This window comes from Meleagris gallopavo, chromosome 16 (genome assembly GCF_905368555.1).
Source record: "Meleagris gallopavo chromosome 16, MGAL_WU_HG_1.1, whole genome shotgun sequence".
In the NCBI taxonomy this organism is placed as follows: domain Eukaryota; kingdom Metazoa; phylum Chordata; class Aves; order Galliformes; family Phasianidae; genus Meleagris; species Meleagris gallopavo.
Genome location: NC_139419.1, coordinates 11851179 through 11871315, shown reverse-complemented (window position 1 = coordinate 11871315; position 20137 = coordinate 11851179). Strand labels below are relative to the sequence as shown.

Genomic DNA, 20137 nt, shown 5'->3' with positions numbered 1-20137 from the left:
TCTATAATAAGAAATGGCCTTGGGAATAGTAGCTAATACCACTGTAGCCATGGTTCTAAGCTTGTCAGTTAATAGAACTATTTATTTCTTAGCGTCCTTGCAAATATGAAGAGATCTCAACACCCAAGTGAATTTATGTGTACTTAGTCTCATGCAAATTGCTACTGCTATTTATAGGTAATTGGGCTGGATGGCTTAACAGCTCTAATGCTGTTTGTTTTACAGTGCATCATGACTATCGGTGCTTCATTAGACATTGTCCAACTTGATTCTCTCTGGGCTACATTTAATGTGTGAAATGAAATATTTTAAATTTACAGTGGTGAATTTTTATGGAACCTGATCAGACTGGAATATTGCTTGTCGTCTCTGTATATGCTCTTCATATTTTTTGGAAAGCGTGAAACAGGTGGATCTGAAGATAATTTTCTGTTGATGCAATATTTCCTTTCTTATTTCTGGAAATCAACAGTGCTGTTTTTCAGTGGTGCTGTGCCATTGAAATGCTTCCACGTGTACAGTTTGGACATGAAGTTAGTGCATTAAATGCAATAATAAACCACATATCTTCTTTCAGTATATCTATGAATTGGTGCTCTCTAAGCAATCTACTCATGGGATTTATGAGAGACTGAATTTAGATAAGTCCATAGAGTCACCTAGACGGCAAAAGATAACAGATAGCCTTCAGACTAATAGGTCTTCTGTTTCTGCATAATCTCAAAATCTGTCATGTCACTACTTAAATGTATTATTGAATTACTGTCACTCTGCAATCTGAGTAATGAGACACTTGATAACATGGTTGATTGGAAGCAGTATAGTTACAAGTGAACAAGATGTCAGCAGCCCACTAAAGGTCTAACGCAGATTTACGACAGTTACTGCACTATTATGTGGAGGTAGGCAAGCAAACCAGAACTATCCAAATGCAGGATATACAATTATTTAAATAAATCACACGTGGTGCTAATTAATGGGAACTGCACTTATATAGTATATGTGTGGAGTATAAAATAAATATTTAGCTCAACAGAAGTTGTGTGATAGAAAGTAGTAATTGATCAGATAATGCAGAGTGCAGAATGGAAGGAGTTTTGGCTTAAATTCAAACTGTTGGCAAGTAGGCAGCCATGAATGTAAATATTCTTGATCACTAGAAAACAGTGATGCATGTATTATCTACCACACTCTATTTAGCTTTATTTAGGCTAGAGAGGTCATGTGGTTGGCCAGTGCTAATTGAGTCTGATCCTTGAATGAAGTGGATTCAGAGCAGACTATGAGCTGCTGTTTGTGCCAGAGTATGAGCAGCTGGACTTAGTGCATTAGAAGGTCACAGAGTGGAGGGTAAGTAGATCCAATAGCTCTGCTAATGGCAGTGACAGACCCCACTCAGAGCAAATTGCTAGGTTTCTGGCTCACTTAGGAGTGACAAGAGAAGCCTTCTGCCCCCAACAATGTAGGTAAACGCTACAGCATTTTACTGTGCTTTTATCCATGTTCTTGTGAGTATTCTGTGTTAACCCATGGCAAGAAGAGCAGCTTTTGAAGTGCTTGAGATGTGGATTTGTAAGTAGCAGTGTTCATTGTTGTTCTGCTCTTTGGTTTCTTTTTTTTTTAATCTGCTTTGTACCAGTGAAAGTATCTTCTAGTTGATTCTGATCACTGTTTTGGAGGCTTGGGCCCATACTTAAAACTACTAGTATGCATGTGTGTATATATGTATATTGTATGTATATTCTTTTACATAGGCCTGCAACTGAATTTTACCATGACTTGGGGAGATCCTCATTACCTTGGACTGACTGGACTGGAAGTGATAGGAAAGAATGGCCAAGCATTAAAAATAAGTACGGAACAGATTTCTGCTTTGCCCCAAGACTTAAATGATCTTCCAGAGTATACAGGAGATTCTAGAACATTAGAAAAGTAAGTAGTGAAAGAGGTAGAATAGGTAGAATTACAAGTAATTTCTTCAGATGTTTATTTTTGTGTGTGTTCTGTAGCATCTGTCTATGCATATGGAGTAATAATCCAGCATTTCTGGATAATTGCAAGGAAAACTTCCAAGTTAGCAAACAGTAAGAATTGTATTAGGGAATTGCAAGTGTAGGTGCTGCTCTCAAATTCTGCAGCTTTTGTTTTTATAATTTTAATGAAGTCTTATGCATTGGCAAATATGCTTCCTCAGATTATGAAATGTACAGAAAATCTCTCCTGTAGGCTTCAAGATCAAAGAAATCTTCCCATGAGATCTCCCATGATGAAAAGGCTCTGGTGCTGCAGTCTGGAGAGGCTTTGATGACCCAGATGCAAAGAATTCATTTAACTTTTCGGTGTCTTCTCTGGTGCTCCTTTTACAGCCTAGTCATCTGTTGATCCTGCAGAATTTCTGGCAAGCTTTTTGCTCCTGATATGTTTGATGGATTTTTATTTACGGTGCCTTTTACTTGCTAGCCTACATATTCTTTCTTGGCATGTGCATATACATTTAGCCGTCCAGAGTTTATGATCATATTGATTTAGTTTGATCATGACTTTTGGTGAAAGATGATTTGTAATAACTTTCTTTATCCTGCCACTAAGCCAGGCTGGCTTCTATTTTGATTTTTTTAATTTTTTTTTTAAGTCCTTGCTTTTTCTTATGTCTGTCTTAGAGAGATAGATTTGTTCTGTGTTTCAAATACAACATCCATAATATCCTGTCTGATATGTGTAATGATTTTATTTTGTTGCTGTCTTGCTTTTTTTTTTTTTCCACAGACTTCATTTTTTACTTGAGAGCCTTTTTGAGCATAAGACAAAGGGGCTTAATATTTTTTTTTGCTTTTGATGTTTCTGTAAGCATGTTGAGCACTTCATTGCTCTTCAACTTAGCATTTGGAATTGGTCCTGTGTAGTATTGACTGTTCAGGACTAAGTCAAGTTTTGTCTCTTTCTTGTAGGCTCTCTAATCAATTCCTCTGTGAAAGACTCATTATTCATATCTATTTCTTTAAGAAACTACCAAATCTGGTACTCGTTCTTCTACTACACTTTAAAACAGTATGCACATAGGGCAGTGTACAAAAGTAATTACAGTAGGGCAACTGAATCATCTTCTCCTTACTTCTTTATATATCATACTTTGTGGTAAAAGTCAGGATTCCAAAATAGGGAAATAATGGAATTGAACTTACCTAGTCAGTCCGAGATCTGCTGTTATGAGAAGACATTGTCATACTGTAGAGTGGTGGGGAAAAAGGGCTGTTCCTAATGAGAGCTGATAAAGGATGTGAACAAACTCTGCTCCATCTCTGGGCTCTTCGGATACCATCTCAGTCATGCTCAATGTAGTAATATGCTGCTGACTGCCAGATAAACCAGTTTAGGCATGGGTCTATATTAATAAGTTATAAAATGTCTGGGACTGAGAATTTTGCCTTTAGTAATTTTGGTGCAGAGGTACCAAATGAGCTTTTCTCTGCTTGTTTGCTCAGGGAAGAAAACCAAAGGATTTTTCTGTTTTTCTTCAAACAGAGTCAATTAAACGAAATGTTGTTCCCCCCAGCCACTCCATCTTTAATTCAACAGTTCTGCATTACTTTTTATGTTTAATCTGCTTTTTAGTTGCATGCACGTAGGTATAATAATGGGATTGGTAAGTGGATATAAGAAGAAAATTGACACCTAGTAAAACACCTGTTTTCATGAGAAGAGCAGGCTTTTCCTTTCTGTCACTAATGGATTTTTCTCCTTGTAGGTTAATAGATGGGACTAATATTACAGCTGAGGATGACCATATGTGGCTCATTCCTTTCTCTTTTGGAGAAAATCATCTACTCACAATCCATTTTGATAAAAGTGAAAGTATTGCAGGGCTTCGTTTCTGGAACTATAATAAATCTCCAGAGGATACCTATAGAGGGGTAAGTAAAAGAAAAGGAGCACTGCCAGCAAAAATATACAGCAGTGCATTGGAAAATTGGTACTGTGATAAATGAATATAGCTGCCTTAATGGAACACCATAAATCTTTCTAGATTGTCTGAGTCTGAGTTTTGTGGCAGGTATAATGCATTTCTGTCTCTGCAAACAGCAAATATTGAAAAAAAGCCAGAGACAGTTTAAAGAAAACTTCACAGATGATTTTTCTAAGAGACACGTAGTAGCACATATTATTTTCAAGATATATGATTCCAAAGTGGTATCCTTTCACTATCCAGTATTTAAGTCTCCCATATGATTCTTTATTTCCTGCAGCACGAGGAATGATAGAACAGGGGGCACTTCAACAGCAATCTGGTGTAGATAAGTTGAAGAAAGCAGTATCTGCGTATAAACTTGTTTTCTCTGACTGTGGGGATCCTTTTGTTTTTGAGCATCTTGCTTTTCTGAAGTCGGCCACTTAAAATAAAGTTGATATTTAGTAAATTGACCGTAAATGCTATTGAACGATTTGCTTAACTAGTAACATTTGGTAACATGATAAATAGAGATTTGGTAGATCTTTATAAAATTAGGAATGTAATAAAAAGTCTTTAAACGTGCATGATGAAACCCCCACGCTCTATCTCTGTGGGCATGCAGTGCAATTTTCAAATTTGCTTTCAGTTTTCAATTATGTGCTATGATAGAGTTCATGGTACCTGAAATCTGTGTACTTCCTAGGCAATTCAACGGAAAGCAGTAGGTGATGGCAGCATTATACTTGGCTGACATGGATGAATTTAGTTAGGCACATTAATCAGTTATCAAGAAGCAAGAGTCTCTGGGACTCAACATTTGTTTTGGAAAGTTGATACCTTCAAATAGTTTGGCTGATGTAGGTTAGCTAAAATTGCATAGTGTACTTCCTCACTTATTTTCCAATATGGTTTTTTTAAATTTTGTTAATAGATGAGAAAATTGTTCCTATGTGTGAAACTAGAGAGAGACAATACAAAAAATTCTGGGAAGTTTCTAGAATTGAAGTTGGAGGCCTTGATCATTCATAAGACTTTGCAAGGGGTTTTTCAGCCTGGAGAAGTCTGTGAGGGGACCCGATAGCAGCCTTTCAGCATCTAGAGGGGAGCTGCAAGAAAGAAGAGGACAGACTCTTTAGCAGGTTCTGTGGTAATAGAACAAGGGGATGTGGTATCAAGCCCGAGGAGGGTAGATTTATTTTGGATATAAGGGAAATATATTTTACAGTGAGGTTGGTGAGGCACTGTAGCAGCTTGCCCAGTGATGTTGACTGATGCCCTGTCCCTGGAGGCTTCCAAGGTGAGGCTGGATCAGACCCTGGACAACCTGATCTAGCTGTGCTGTCCCTGTTCACTGCAGGGGAGTTGAACTAGATTGCCTTCAGAGATCCCTTCCAACTCTGAGGATTCTATGATTTTAGATAGTAATAAATATTGGCGAACTACTTTTCTGTGTAAATTTACCTTTCACAAATGAATGTTCCCTCTCTGAAGTTTAGCCTTGGCCTCTTAGTTTAAGCACGGGGTGTTGCAGAATGCTGAAGACTTGGACAAAGACTCACAGAGGTTCAGAGTGTGAGTTCTTTCATTTTAGCCACAGCTCCTCTAGAAGCTTTAACATTTGACATCTAATTTTTGTAATACAGTGCAGTAACCCAACGTGTTTGACTTACTGTGCACCTGAACCTTCCCATGAGCTTATCATATAAACGTATCCATGGGTAACCATGTCTTGTTTTTTTAGAGATATCGCTTAATTAATTTATGTGATTGGTCTTAAAGGGCTTTTTCCCCTTTATCCCCTTGGGAGTGATATGGCACTGGGGCAGCATGCAGTGATAGGATGAGTCAGTGTGAGAGAACAAACTGATTTAACTTTGCAGGCTTGTCTGAGTTGTGACTGGAGACACGCAGAAGTCCCTTCTGATTTAAATCTTACTGTGATTCTGTGTGCACAATGCAATATAAAGAACAGCCTATGCAGTGATGGGGAATATTTTGCTTTCCCATTATAAGAGCAGGTCTTCTCAAGGCAGAACAGGGGGCAGAAATGTTTGTACATGAATTTTCAAGCTAAATCAAGTTTCTGAGTGTGTTTGCATCTGAGCTATTAAAGGGACTAAAAGATTTCAAAGATTTGGCTATTTAACATGCAATTTGGTCTTTGGAGACAAACCAAGACTAGGAGAAAGGTGTATTTTTACAGTTTATTTTGCAGGGTAGCAAAGGAGGTGAGTCTGACAAAGTATGTATGCAGGCAGCTCACCTCTAAGCCCCCAGTTGGGTGCAATTAAAATGCTGTAAAAGAATGAATAAAATAACGTACTTGAAAAACTGAGGATCCAGGATATCTGCTGGGTCACAATTAAGAGGCTTTAGACCATAGACCTGGGGTATCGTGGCATCTGTTTTTCAAAGTATTGCTGTTCTTCTAAGACATGAGATATAATGATTTGCTAGGCAGCTGTAGACTGGTGGATTCTATTCACAGCTTTAGAATGAAAGGGTAATGGCAGTAAACTGTCAAAATGAAGGCTTGTATGCTATTTCCAGCTCTATGAAAAATTACCTTATGAAAGCTTTGTTATGTGATTTGTAAAATGCTATGTGTGATGGTTGAGTGCCTCCTCAGATGATGAAAATTACTTAGAAATGAGGGCTGTAAAGGGCACATAAATATAAGCAGCTGTGGTGTAATAGGTAAGATTTCATCTCTAAGTCTCCAGACTTCCCATTCAATACATGTTCTCTAAACTAAAGTATATTTCAGTGGATTTTTCATTTCCTCTTCCTAGTCTGGCAGCTTGATTCAGCTGGAAAATACCATGCAGAAGAATTTCTTACACACGCAGTGTATTTCCTTTGTTTTCTCCCAAGCTTATTAAGGATGAAACCAGCAATAGTTATTTCTCTCTGCTTGTTGCTTTCACTCCTAATTTATCTTCATGCTCTTTGGAATTGAAGCAAGCACCTTGCACAATCCAGTACCTCAAGTTTTCAAATTGAGAAATGCTTTTGTAAACAAACAAACAAAAAAATACCAAGAAAATAACCTCCAAACAAACCAAAACTTTCTGAAAAAGATTTACTTCTGGTTTATTGCACTAGCAACTCACTGAAATGGTGATTGACTAAAAAATTAATGGCAAATTGCAAAAATATGAAAGCTGTTGTGAATATCAGGCTTTATAGGAAACCTGAAGTGTTGAGTTGTTCTCAGATTGACATCTCAAAGTAAATATTGCTTCTGTTTTAATAAAAATACTGATAACAGATCATGAGAACTACATATTTCCATACAAAACTATTCTCAAATAGTCATATATTCGTCAGTAAGTATAAAATCTAAAGATGACAGAACTGACTCACATTACCTTTAGACTAAATTAAGTCTTTTGCTAGCTAAATGAACCTATTCTCATTCAGCCCATTAATCAGCAGGCTGCAATCATAGGGCCAGTTATAAGGCTATCCTGTTCTATTTTCCAGGTATTATTCCTTCCTTAAGCAGTAATTAGTGACATACTCAGTGCAATACTTGTGATTAACATGAGACTGTATTTAACATACCTTAGGGCAAAATGCAGTGATAATTGTTGCTGCATGATGGAATTGCTATGTGACTGTGATCATGCACACAGCTCCAGATGGTGTTAATGGGGGAGGATGAAGGGGCCTGAACTCCTTCATCTTCTGATCTTTTGGCTGAATTATTTGGTTTAATCTTCAGAGTTTATATCAGATGTGCATGCATCTGTGACACAGTTGTGGCTTGATCCTTTTTTGCCTGGTAGAAGTACCTTTTCTTTATTCATATGCCCTTAGGTTATATACAGCACTGCTTGGTAGATGAGTGGGCATGATCCTGGAAAAGTCCAAATGCTGCTTGCCACACAGATGAGTAGAATGGTGGAACAGAGGTTTTATATAAACATGGTAGAGATAGAATAGGGCTTGCTCGTGAGAGATCACTAGGTTATGTGATCTCTTCAGCCAGGGTTGAGCAGTCACGACTGATCTACCATTGCATTCAGGTGGGTGATGAGTGACTAACCATCTCTTCAAATCACCTTTGCAGCATATGCTGACTTAAAAGCTGAGTTTATAGTCTCTTGATACGTGTTCTCCTGCAGCCCACAGATTCTCAGTTTACTGAGGTCTCTGGGGGTGCAGTAATTGAAGGAGCTCTTCCAATCATTTGTATTTTATTTTTTATCTTTTTTTTTTCCTCCAAAATCCTAAGCTCTGGCACTTGCATCAGTCTCGATAGGTAGTGTCAGCTGTGATGTATTGAACTGCACTGAGTTGCAGACTGGGTTCTGCTGGTCTAGGCTTCCTTTTGCCGAGGGATGTTACACTATAGAAGAATGGAATAAATACCGCAAAATTACGGGAACAATTATTTCAGTCTCTGAAGTGAATGCAGTTGCGTTGGATTTATGTTATAATTTTTCTTTTTTAAACAAGGCTAAGGTAGTCCACGTAATGCTGGACGGTCACAACATCTCCCCACCGGAGGGCTTTCTGATCCGCAAGGGACCGGGCAACTGCCACTTTGACTTTGCCCAAGAAATTCTCTTCCTTGACTATCTGCAGCCCCAGCTGATGAACAGGGTACAAAGGAGGTAAAGTATCATATTTTTACAATCTGAACCACTCTTATTTGTTCAGTGTTTGTATTCTCTTTTTGAACCAAATCTGTATGAGACACATGGATGAAATGGAATGTTTTATTGAGATCAGACAATCTGCTACGTAATCTGGAGGGGAAAGGTGTGTGTGGTGGCTTAGTTGTTTTTTGTGTTTTGTTTTTAGTTTGTTTTGTTCTTTCCTCGATGAGCCAAAAGTACATAAGTAAACTATTTTGTCTTGGTTATTTTGGCAGGACTGGTTCAAAGAGAATGGAACAAGCTAGTATGGACTATGAAGCACCACTCATGCCATGTGGTTGTATCCTCCTCTGTCATTTTCTTGCTTAGTACATAACTGAGGTATTCTGTATATCGTAGTCATGAATTCCAGTAGTTCTAAGTACAACTTCCAATGCTGTAAAAAAAATGAATGAGATGTAAAGAATATGATGAGAAAGGCATTTGTTAAATATGATTTGAGAATAAATAAATGAAACAAAATATATGAAGGTGTGACCTGTAGTCAGATGCTCTGGTAGCACTTCCCACCTTTTAGAATCCGTGAAAACTGGAGCTAGAAGCCCATTAGCACAGCATCCTGCCAGCCTATCAAAGCTAGTAATGATCTGCATTTTTGCATATCTTTGAATGTTCTCGGTGCTGTTCTTTGAAATTTGTCTCATTTTACATCTTTATTAAGGCTGTGTTGACCAGAACTGTGTAATATTTTGTTGTTTTTCTTAATGTTTCTGGCTCTTTAATCTTATGTTTTCCTAAATAAGCACAGACTTCTGCAGTAATGCTTACTGTTGTGCCATCCATCTACCTGACAGCCCTCTTAAATCCATTAGGCTGTCCTAACCATGTTTGGAGTCAATGAGATCTCAGCATTACTAAGTTCCTGACAGTTTCATGAAAATCAGTGTCTTTTCAGAGATAAAAATAGGTGCTCTACTAGAAAAACAAACAGCACACGCTCTTATTATATTCTCTGCCATTCAGTTAAGGGAAATATTTTCTGGCCAATTGTCATTCATGTAATTCAACACTGAGCAAAGGCATAATCAGAAGATGTAGGAAGGTAATAAAGGTTCTGGATAGGAGCTGTGGTATTAATAGGTAGCAGAATAGGGAGGTAGGATGTGCACTATAAATAAATAAAAAATTATATGTTCTTCTGGCAGCTGAAGATGTTATAGGAGCATACGTACACATGAACAACATGTAGGGACTTTTGCCTAGTTGTTTCAACTGTAGGGCTTCAGTTTTTGTGTGTGTACCATCAGTAACAGAAATGACAAACTTCTTGTCTAATCTTGCTTATTCAGAGAATATCAGTATCAAATTTTCCTTAATAGCTCCTTCCTTTTTAGTTGTTTTCCAGTTTCAGCTTCTGACAAGTTGGGGTGATCCGTACTACATTGGTTTGACTGGTCTGGAGTTTTTTGATGAACATGGAGACCAAATCCTACTAACTGAAAACAGTATCCTTTTGAATTTGATTCAGTGTTCGTGGGTAACCAGTAGAGGGAATGCAGGACACACTTGCAAGATTCATAGTAATCAGAGGTATTGAAGAGTTGCACTTCAGTCTTCTGTATCAGCTAAACTAAGTGTAAAAAACATGGATGCTGTGTGAATTGTATATCTAAAGGGATCCTCATTGTTTAATTAATAGAGATTTCAATGAAAAAAGCAGCTCTTTTCTGAGTGGCATTTTTATTCATATTTTGTATGGTGCATGATGAAAACATGATGGAGAAGAAACATTTGGAAATTGATAAGTGTAAAGAGATAATTTTTAAAAGGAGGGGATCGTTAACTTATATTATTCTTCATGTCTTTACAGTACAATACAATGCCAGGTAAAGATAATTCAGTAAGTTTGGAATAGACATCTGTATCTGCTTGTACAGCGGTGTCTCCTAGATATATCAGGATCCCAGAAAGCACATTTGTCCAAGTGCTGTACTAAATGTGCTAATTCAGCTACCAAGTCTGAAGCAAGCTTTTCCTAAGCTGCTGAATCATCTCTGTCATTCCTTAAATTCTTTGTAAGTACATACAGACTTTAGCCTCTAAGAAGGCAAAACAAGGGAGAATTATTGTCCCTCAAACTGGATTGCTGGGGCCTTAAAATTCTGAAGACAATGCAATTCATCCCTATTTCTATATGTGCCTTTAACATACATATATTTTTAAACATAAGCATTTCCTTATGGAAAAAAATCTTACCTAGAAAACCTTTTCAATAGAAGGCTTAATTTTCCTGCTTGAAGAAATGAAAGAAGGCCTTATTAGACAGTTAATTTTTATCACAAGCGTTAAGGAACTTAAGGGAAAAAAACAAAACAAAACAAAACTGGTCAGAAAGGTGACTGTTGTCTACAGGGATGCTTTTCTTAAGATATGTTTCATATGAGTTCCTACAACTGCACAAAAAATTCCCTAGGCAGTGCTTCTTTTTCTGATAAGGAAACTTTATTGATGAAGTCATAAAAGTGGGCTTTAAAATAAGTGAAATGCTGCTAGTTAATTTCTTCCTATTTTAAAAATAATCTTGTGTGCTAGAATCTCTAAGGGCATTCCTGCTTTTAAAAATGTGCTCTCAAGCTCTTCAGCTATCTTAAATAAAGTACTTGGAGTGTTCTGTAACTTTTACTGCTGTACTGGAGAATACTTGCTCACGGAATCTGAAAGGAGAGGCACAAACTCTTACATATGGTATTTTGGAAATGTCCTTTTCGGTTATTTAAGCTGAAATTATTTTTTCAGATATTGCTGCTTTTCCAGATAGTGTCAACGTTTTAGAAGATGTATCTGGAGATATCCGAACTCCAGACAAACTCATTGACAGCGTAAATAACACAACTGATGGCAGACATATGTGGCTTGCACCACTTCTTCCTGGTTTGGTACTTTTTCCTTTATCATCTCATTCTACTGATGTGCACAGATATGGCTAGAAGTGTAATGGAAAGGGAAAGAATATATAACTTTGAGGTCAATTTGACATTAGTAAGCTATGCTAAACAACTGCTTGTCAGGAGTTCTCTTTATTCTGCTTTCTCTTTACTGCACTGCACAGATCACAGCAGTATAGATGTAGGTTTCCCAGCTTTGTAACCTCCTTGTATCTCCATGGTGCAACTGGAGGATTTCTAGTGTGTGTTCAGTTACAATGAAAAAACTACTGACAAAGGAGTTTAATCTGTGTGTTGTGCAATAAAGACCTATCAAGTGGGAAAGAACTGAGATCTTGAATTAATTCTTACAAAAGCCAGTATGTTTTTTTAGAGGTTTTTTTTTTTTACAGTAGAGTTTTTTAACCTATCTTGAATTTAAATTCATAAATTGATGAGACTGCTTTGTGTTTTGTAAGCTAGGGCTACAAGTGATTGAGCCCTTCTAGAAGTGGTATGTTTTTAAAATAATGGGGACCAAATATACGTAAATATAGATATTATATAGATATAGGAAATATACGGAAAAATAGATAAGCTTAGATGAGTTTTGACTTCATTTCTGGGAGGACTTTTTTCGTGGACTTGTTTTGGGTATCATTAAAATGCGTTCATTTCCTAGAAGATGGATTGTGAAAGTGACAAAATGTAAAGCTGAGGTGTGATATTCTACAGCTTACTGTTGGAAAAACCCTTACTGCATATGTTACAGTTATTAATTAGACTATTAAAAACGAGGAAGTCAGTTTTGAAAATAATTCATGTTGTAATTCATTGGGTATAGTTAAGATTAAAATGTTAATTATACTTGGGAGTACTGACCCTTTGCATTTTGTAAGAAAATGGAAGGTCTGCGTAATGCTTAAGATTCCTACAGCCTACATTCAACATCTTGAATCCTACATGTTGAATGGATGTGAAGATATCCATTGAAACATTGGGAATAGGTGATCTGACAGCTGAATTTGTGTTTGGCATATGCTAATGTCTTTATGGAAACACTGTCAGAGAGCTTACTTCGTTCTGATAAAAGAAAAATAATGCCTGATTTAAGCACAGTTCTATGCATTGTTTTGTGTCAAATCTGACACCAAACTGTAGGTAAGATATTGGTATTAAAAGGGTAAGTGGATAGTATGTGACATGCAGGAGGGATGAATAAGCAATGGACCCTTCTGTCCATTGATAGCTTTTCAGAAATGATACCTTTTCAAAAACCATATAATTCTGCCATCTCCCATGCTTTTGTTGCAAAGCCAGGCTGCTTAAAGATGTTCCAGTTGCTTAGAAAGCTGTGTAAACTCTGCTACATTGGAAAATTTGAGTGCTTTAAGAAAGTTGTTTATAATGGACTTTCTTTTCCTTTCTAATATTGAAGTATTTTTGTCTTTTGCAGATTTATTACTAATGTAAGCGTGGTTAGAATTCTTTGCCACTCTGTCACTGATTGTCACTTTGTTTATTTGCTTGAATGGATTTTCCATCAAATTCTTCATTATTTATGACACAATTGTCACGAGACATCATAGTCCAGATTTTCTTCTGGGAAAGAAGAGAGATGCAAACAGTTCCATTGATCACATCTGCCTCTCTTTCTTCAGTGCAAAAAGTAAAATGAGCAATATCTCAAGCAGTAGTTGTTTGGCAAGCATCAGGAGAGTTGTCTGTGTGCCTGTTTGTGTAGCTCACAGAAGCTGCAGGTTTTGTGGTAGAGCTTTGTTAGGGGATACGGGAGGAATGTTAGCGTTGCAAATAAGGTGTTTTCCATTCATGTGCCAGCTTGTCTCATGCTGAAGCACATCTGTATTTTGTTGATGTAATACTCATTAAGAGTATTGCTCTGCTCCTCCCCTAACAGATGCAAATATCCTCTTCTGATGACTTGTATGTACATTTGATAGGGCAACTGTGGAGAAGAGTAACAACTGTGAATTATCAGCAGAAATGATAGCTGAATTGAAATGCTTCCCATCAGTTATCTGCCCTATAGCTATATCTCTTCAAACACAGACCAAATTGGTGAAATGCGTATGAGATTCTTTTTCTCTTTGGGGGATTTATCCTCTAAAATATAAGTGAATTCTCTTTTACAGGTGAATAGAGTATATGTTATTTTTGATGCACCTACCACTGTGTCAATGATCAAGTTGTGGAATTATGCCAAAACACCCCAGAGAGGTGTGAAGGAATTTGGTGTAAGTAATTTTTGTGTGCATTTTGTATCTTTTGCTGTACTTCTTCACAGTTTACCGAAGTGTGATTTTATATGATCTGATTGGATAGTATTCATCTCATTAACCCTGCATTTAATATTCAAATGCTTAACCTGTGCTAGTCATAGTCCTTTGTTTCTTGTCCAAGAAAAGAACAGTTTTTCAGATAATAGCCTTAACAGAATAATGCTTTCATTTCTCCACTAGCTATGGAGCAGGTTTGTAACACCAGTTCAAACTAAAACCCAAGTTTTAGACTGCTGAAGTGGGATGAGATTACCTAATTCCTAAATCTAAGAGTGATTTACTCCAGTTGATAGAAGGGTAATTACATAAAGCATGAAATAAATTTTTAATTACCTACTTGAAAACTTCTTTAGCAACATCAGTGAGAAGACAAAATGGGAGGAGAGAGACTGAAGGTTTAGGGACAAAAGCTAAACTGAGGACTGGAGTTGTGGAACAATTGGTCCAAAGTGATTTCTGGTTAATTGATTGAAAGGACTGTTGAAAGCAGCACCTGATTCCTAGATTTTTTTAATTATTAAGTTTCTTTATTATCTCTAGCTTCTGGTGGATGACTTGCTTGTGTACAATGGGATTCTGGATATGGTGAACCATGTAGTTTCAGGCATCCTACCCACCTGTGATCCAGTAATTCCCTATCATACCATTCTCTTTACGGATGATGAGAAGATTTGCCATCAGCAGAGAACTGTAATTAGGTATGTGAGTAGATCTTGACTAAAAGTGTTTTGTTTTGGGAAAATGTTATCATGTGACTGATGTCAGGAATGTGTGTGTTGCTATGAAGAATTCCCCTCTAAAGCATACTCAGTCTCACTTAATGGTAAATAACCAGTAGCTTTTTAAATGCTGGGACAAAATTACTAGTTTCATTTCTAACTACTTTTTAACACTTTTAGGATTATTGATTCACATTTTAATGTATTTTCTTGTCAGTCTGCAATAATAAACGCAGAGGAAAGACAGTTTTCCTTAGAGAAGAATCGATGAACTGCAATGGGATTACATGGGGGAGGGGGAAAACCCAAAAATTTTTGAAGAAGCATCAGATATCAGAGAAAAGAAAGTCCTTTAAATGAAAAATGAGTTTGGTTCTCATAACTAACCCAATGAAGCCACCAAGTTGGCAACCTCACAGAGAATATAATGGAAATGTAGTGAAAAATGTGTTCAGAAGATCAGGATTGATAGGATCTAAGAAACAGTCTATAGCATGGAGAATCAAGACTGAAAGACAAATGTATTTTAAATGAGATGGAAAAACTGAAAAACTAATGTCTTCTAGAAATAAGCACTTTTATACATTGCACAGTTAAAAATAGAATGTCTTAAACATTGCATTACTTGAAAGAAAGGTGACAGTTTTGCATTCAAAAATGCAAAGCAGTTACTTCAGAAACAATAGAAAATTTAAAAATAAGTGGAAGGAATGTAAGCTATCCCGACTCAGAACAGAAATTCACATTTGTTTATGGGAATTTCCTCTGCTTTTCCAAAGCATTGGCTGTTGGCCACTGATACTGTCAGATGTTGAAATAGATTATTACTGTTTGAAAGTACTGCGTTAGGGTTATTTTTTTTACAAGAAGCTGTGTTGTCATGGTGAAATTTGGAGGTAGATGGTTTTTCAAGCAAAAAAAGTTACTGGAATGAAAACACGAGTTTTGAGAAATTTTTCAGGGGGATATGGAGAAGAGAAGGAGAAATGAACACCTACTTTATTCAGCCTAACATCTTTGTTCAGGCAAAGTTATTTTACTGGAAGCAGAGAAACTTCAGCTGTAATTGTAGACCTTTTCCATGTGACTTCCTTTGCATGTACTTGTATAAAGTATAGGTGTGTTGGCTTAGTTTTGGGAGGTATCCTTTCTTGCAGCATCTGTTTTCCAGTAAAAATTATGCAGTCTTCTCTTCTAGAATTCCTGTGCAGGAATGTTCCTTATCTTTGTCATCTTTTCCCTTCCTCTCTCATTGTAACCCTCTGAAGGACAGCGTTCTTTGGCAGTAGAAGACACATCTCTTACTATCTGCTGGAATAACACCCCTACTTTTAAAAGATGTTCTTGAACTTTTCCACATTGGTTCCTCTAACTTTGACCTATTGTCTTTCATGTATCACTATTCAGTATTTCGTGAACCTTCTCATATTATCATCAATGGTGTAAATACTGATTTACTTCTGTATTTGTTCTCCTGTTGCATGATGTCTGTTGGAGAGTTGTTCCATTTTTCTACAACAATAGAAGCCTGTTGTGTGCAGTGTTTGTAGAGAAAGGAAAAAATTCAGACACTTTTTGTCTGATTAGTATTTTCTTTAACTTTCAATTCAGCTCACAGCTTCTTCTGTAATGGGTTTAATTTAACTTTGAGGTTATTATTTCTTCATGAGAGAAATTATTAAAATTGTGGCCTGCAAACAAAACTTGTCACAGTAAATTAATTTTGTTTAGTTCATAAATTTTTCATGAATAATTACTGTATCAACATTACAAAATAGTGCAAAGTTCTTTGTAGGGCTTTTAGACTCTTTGTACAGAGCTACTGTAAAATTTCACTTTGGGTAATGTGTTTCAAACTGTGTAGGCAGGCAAGGAAACTGTAGAGTGAATATGATGTTGATATTTGAACGTGTGCCTGCTGCAACCTACGCCACTCATTAGGCTGGTTAAAAAATACTTCAGGTAGATGCAGAATGCCTTTCCTTTTTAGAAAGTCTCATATTATGTTCCTAAGCTTAACGTATAGGAACATTACATAAGTCTATATATATATATTTCATAGGGGTGTGTGTAGTCTCCTGAACTGAATAACTTACTTGCTAACCTTTTTCTATAACTCTTGTAACTTTTCAAATGATTGTTTTGGTTATTATACTGATTTTAATCTTTTCAGCAATCACGTGGAAGATCAGGATGTACGAATGATGAATGAAAATCAGATTGTCACCAACACCAAAAAGAAGCAGACTGTGGCTGATCCAGGTTGGTTCTATCTTCTACAGTTTTCTTCTGCTCATGTTCCACAAAAGCAGTATGAATAGTAAACATTGTTATAGACCTAGCTGGGAAAAGAAAGGAGATTTGCACCTCTCTTTTCATTTAGTTCTTCCGTAGGAAGGCAAACATGGAATATCGTGCTCTGGATTTTTATGCTGTATCTAAATCTGAAAGTGGATCATATAAATCGAAGATTTATGTGACATGTAATCGTAGCTCATACCAACACATACACAGAGGTCTTCAGGAAAGAAACTGGCTGAAGTCCAAAAACCAGTGATTGTACAGGTCCAAAGATAGCTTTTGGAGTAATAAGCCTGTTGCATCCCCACTGGCCTTTTAAGCAGCTTTAGAGATGATGTGTGTCTCAGAATTACCTGCTTGTTGCTCCTCAAGCAAATCAAAAATCATGATACACGAAACTAGGATGAAAATCCCAGATGTCTGTCTTGTTGGTCTCTTCTCTCTTACAAGTGATAATTAAAAAGACAGCCTGTTTATTTTCTTTTTCCCGAGGAGAAATAGTAGATTGCATTTATAGTCTGAAGTGTCCCAGTCATTCACTGTAAATTCCTCAGGATAGCTCCCTAAATACTTTACATATTCTCAGCCAAGCTGGTATATTCATGATTGATTTTCTTCCCCAGGCATGACAATTTCTCTAGTTCGTTTCTCTGGAAAGTGCTAAAGAAATTATTTGATGGCTTTTAATAACACTTCTGTAGGAGAAGGATTTCAAATGCCATTACCTGTGCAAATATAGCTTGAGTATTAATACATTAGCACTAGCTGTGTCAAAAGTATCCTACACATCTCTGTGCCTGTTGTAATGACATCTTGAGTTGCAGTGCAGATGTGCCCCGTATCTAGTGAAGAATGCTTTCTTTTGCCATTTAAAGATGGGTGAGCTCTCATTTCTTACTGTGAGGTTCTCAGCTGAGGATTCATTGTTTTTTGGTATCTGCCCAGGGTCTACTGCTAAATACTTACACTATCAGCTGCAGAGGTTGATAGAATGATTTGGGTTGGAGGGCGGACCCCAGGAGGTCTCTAGTCCAAACGCTTAACCAGAGCAGAGTCGACTCTGAATTCAGACCAGATTTCCCAGTGAAGTGATTCCACAGAATTGTCTTCATGGGGAAAAAAGTTTTTGTCTCTTTGGAGTCAGTCCATCTTCTTTATTGAAAGATGGAATTAATTACGCTATCGTTATTCTCAGATTTTGCTTTTCTGCCTCCCGTCGTTGCCTCATCCTTTATTATCCTTTTTCTTCCATATCCATACTGTTTTCTATGCGTAATCCCAAACCTGTGATGATACACCTAGTCTCTGAAGCCAGATTGTTCATGTAAAATAATCAAAATGTCAAATGAAAGGATGGACTACAAGAAACAGCAAGTGTTAGTGCTTTGTCTGAAATGACACAGCAGTCACTGGTACCCATGTGACCCAGTTCAGCTTCTGGCTTTTTTCTGAGCACCTGTGCTGTGCACATAAATTTGTGTACATGTAAATGCTCCTCTTTGTCCCTTGAGTGATGGAGTAACAGATTATAGAGTTACTTCCTTGCACTGATTTACTTGTTTGCTGTCCCACAGTCTGGCACGTTGAAATCTTTTCTTCTAAAAGGAAGTAGTTGGTATTGCTTGCTGTCAGTGCAGGATATGGTACTGAGAAGTGTAACCTTCACTCTGGGATAGAAATAGAAATGAGAATGTTTCTTCCTCTTTTTAGTCTGTGACTTTGTTGTTGATGTAGGAGCATTTTTAAAACAGCACTCAATTTTCCTTAACAGCTTTGCGTCCAAAAACCTGTCTATGTGAAAAAGGACTGCAGAGGAGGAAAAGATAACAAGGGCTTGACTGCAAAGTCCTGAATACATCCAGCTCTGGACACGTACATCCTGGAGAGCTAGATGACTTCTCATCCAAATGGAATTTACTCCACACTTGCTGCTGAACCACCTCCTGTCTTATGAGAGGAAGTTGCCTTTGCTACAGGAAAACTTCCTTCAGTAATGAAATTGAAAGCATGAATTATTTAGTTTTCTGGTTCTTTTATTGTCATTATCTGCAATGACAGATCAGAAAGTGGGTTTATTGAGGTTTAATGAGTAAGCTTCAGCTTTCACTTACCTTTTTTTTTTCCAGTGAAAAAATGATTTCTTCCATTATTTCACTACTATGTAAAAGCAAAAAAAAAAAAAAAAAAAAAAAAAAAAAGCATTAGGACTTCACACATCCTTCAGATCTTCCTGCTGCCCTCCACTACAGCCTGCACTGGGATCTGCGAACAAGGAGGCCATCCCTCTGGGCTGCACCAACCAGTTCTGCTGCCAGCAATGTACCATCCCTTTTGAGAAGTGGTAAAGGCATTTTAATGAGCAGATGGGAAGGAGTGAATGGCATTTTTAAAACACTGAGTACCCTGAATGTCTGGCCGTTTAACCAGAAATTCTAACCAAATAATTGTGCTGCAGGATTTGTAGCTATGCAAATGTACTTTTCAATGAATATTTGTCAGTGGTCACAACCTGTAAATCTCTTACAAGATCTAATAGACCATTCCTCCTTTCTCATTTAGAACTTACTGTTTTCAAATAGAACTGAAAGTTCTGAAATGCTTTTGTGTGTGAAACAAAGATACATACTATCGCAGCTCCTGATATAGATTCAAAATGTGCTGCTTTACTTGCTGTAAAGCCAGGAGCTGCAGTAGTTTGTGTGTTTGTTTACAAAATACTTAGCTGTTGTTGGCTGAGCTGTAAAGACCCAAGATAGCAATACATTTCCTGGATTTCTCTATTGATGGAGCTACAAAATGTATTTTGTACTAAATGCAAAACACTTCTATATGTAAAATAGATGCTTATTTGTTTATAATATAAATAGAATTTGTTATGGAACTTAATTATTGGTATTGTTATTAACATGACAAGTGCTCATGCTAAAAAAAAAAAAAGCATATGAATAAAAGACATTTTCACAAAGCTTGCTTAAGAGCTTTGCTTTCTGTAAATAGCTGGCTGTGTGTAAGTGCCTGTTGGCCACAGTGGCATTTGTACTAGTTACTGAACTTGTGGACATCTTCTAATACCGGTGCTTCCTTCCCCATAATTGCTACAGTATGAAAAGAGGTTGAAGTTCTTTGAGACATTTCAAAAAAATGAAGTTGTGGAATGTTCTCCTCTGCAGTATGTCTGGCTGAAAGGGGGGTTTGCTCTGGGATGGTCTATGGCACTGAGGCAATGCCTGATGAAGTCCTTGATCCTGGGCAGTCATATGTAGAAAATAGTGTAACATTTTTAAAAGTACTTCATTCATCTCTACAGTATGGGAGATATCAGCGTTTGCCCTCCTGA

The 20137-nt window shown here is 37.1% G+C and overlaps 1 protein-coding gene across 4 annotated transcripts in view; it reads left to right on the top strand.

Moving 5' to 3' along the window:
- Nucleotides 1-19669, top strand: part of KATNIP (katanin interacting protein) — a 55404-nt gene extending 35735 nt beyond the window's left edge. For all 4 annotated transcript variants that reach the window (XM_031555821.2, XM_085237836.1, XM_031555822.2 and 1 more), the window contains 10 exons: nt 1755-1932; nt 3746-3911; nt 8414-8571; nt 8832-8896; nt 9951-10061; nt 11353-11492; nt 13634-13735; nt 14321-14478; nt 16673-16761; nt 18572-19669. In XM_031555821.2, the coding sequence (XP_031411681.2) occupies nt 1755-1932; nt 3746-3911; nt 8414-8571; nt 8832-8896; nt 9951-10061; nt 11353-11492; nt 13634-13735; nt 14321-14478; nt 16673-16761; nt 18572-18627 (1223 nt within the window). In that variant the 3' untranslated portion in view covers nt 18628-19669. The remainder of the gene's footprint in view (nt 1-1754; nt 1933-3745; nt 3912-8413; nt 8572-8831; nt 8897-9950; nt 10062-11352; nt 11493-13633; nt 13736-14320; nt 14479-16672; nt 16762-18571) is intronic.
- The last annotated feature ends 468 nt before the right edge of the window (nt 19670-20137 follow it).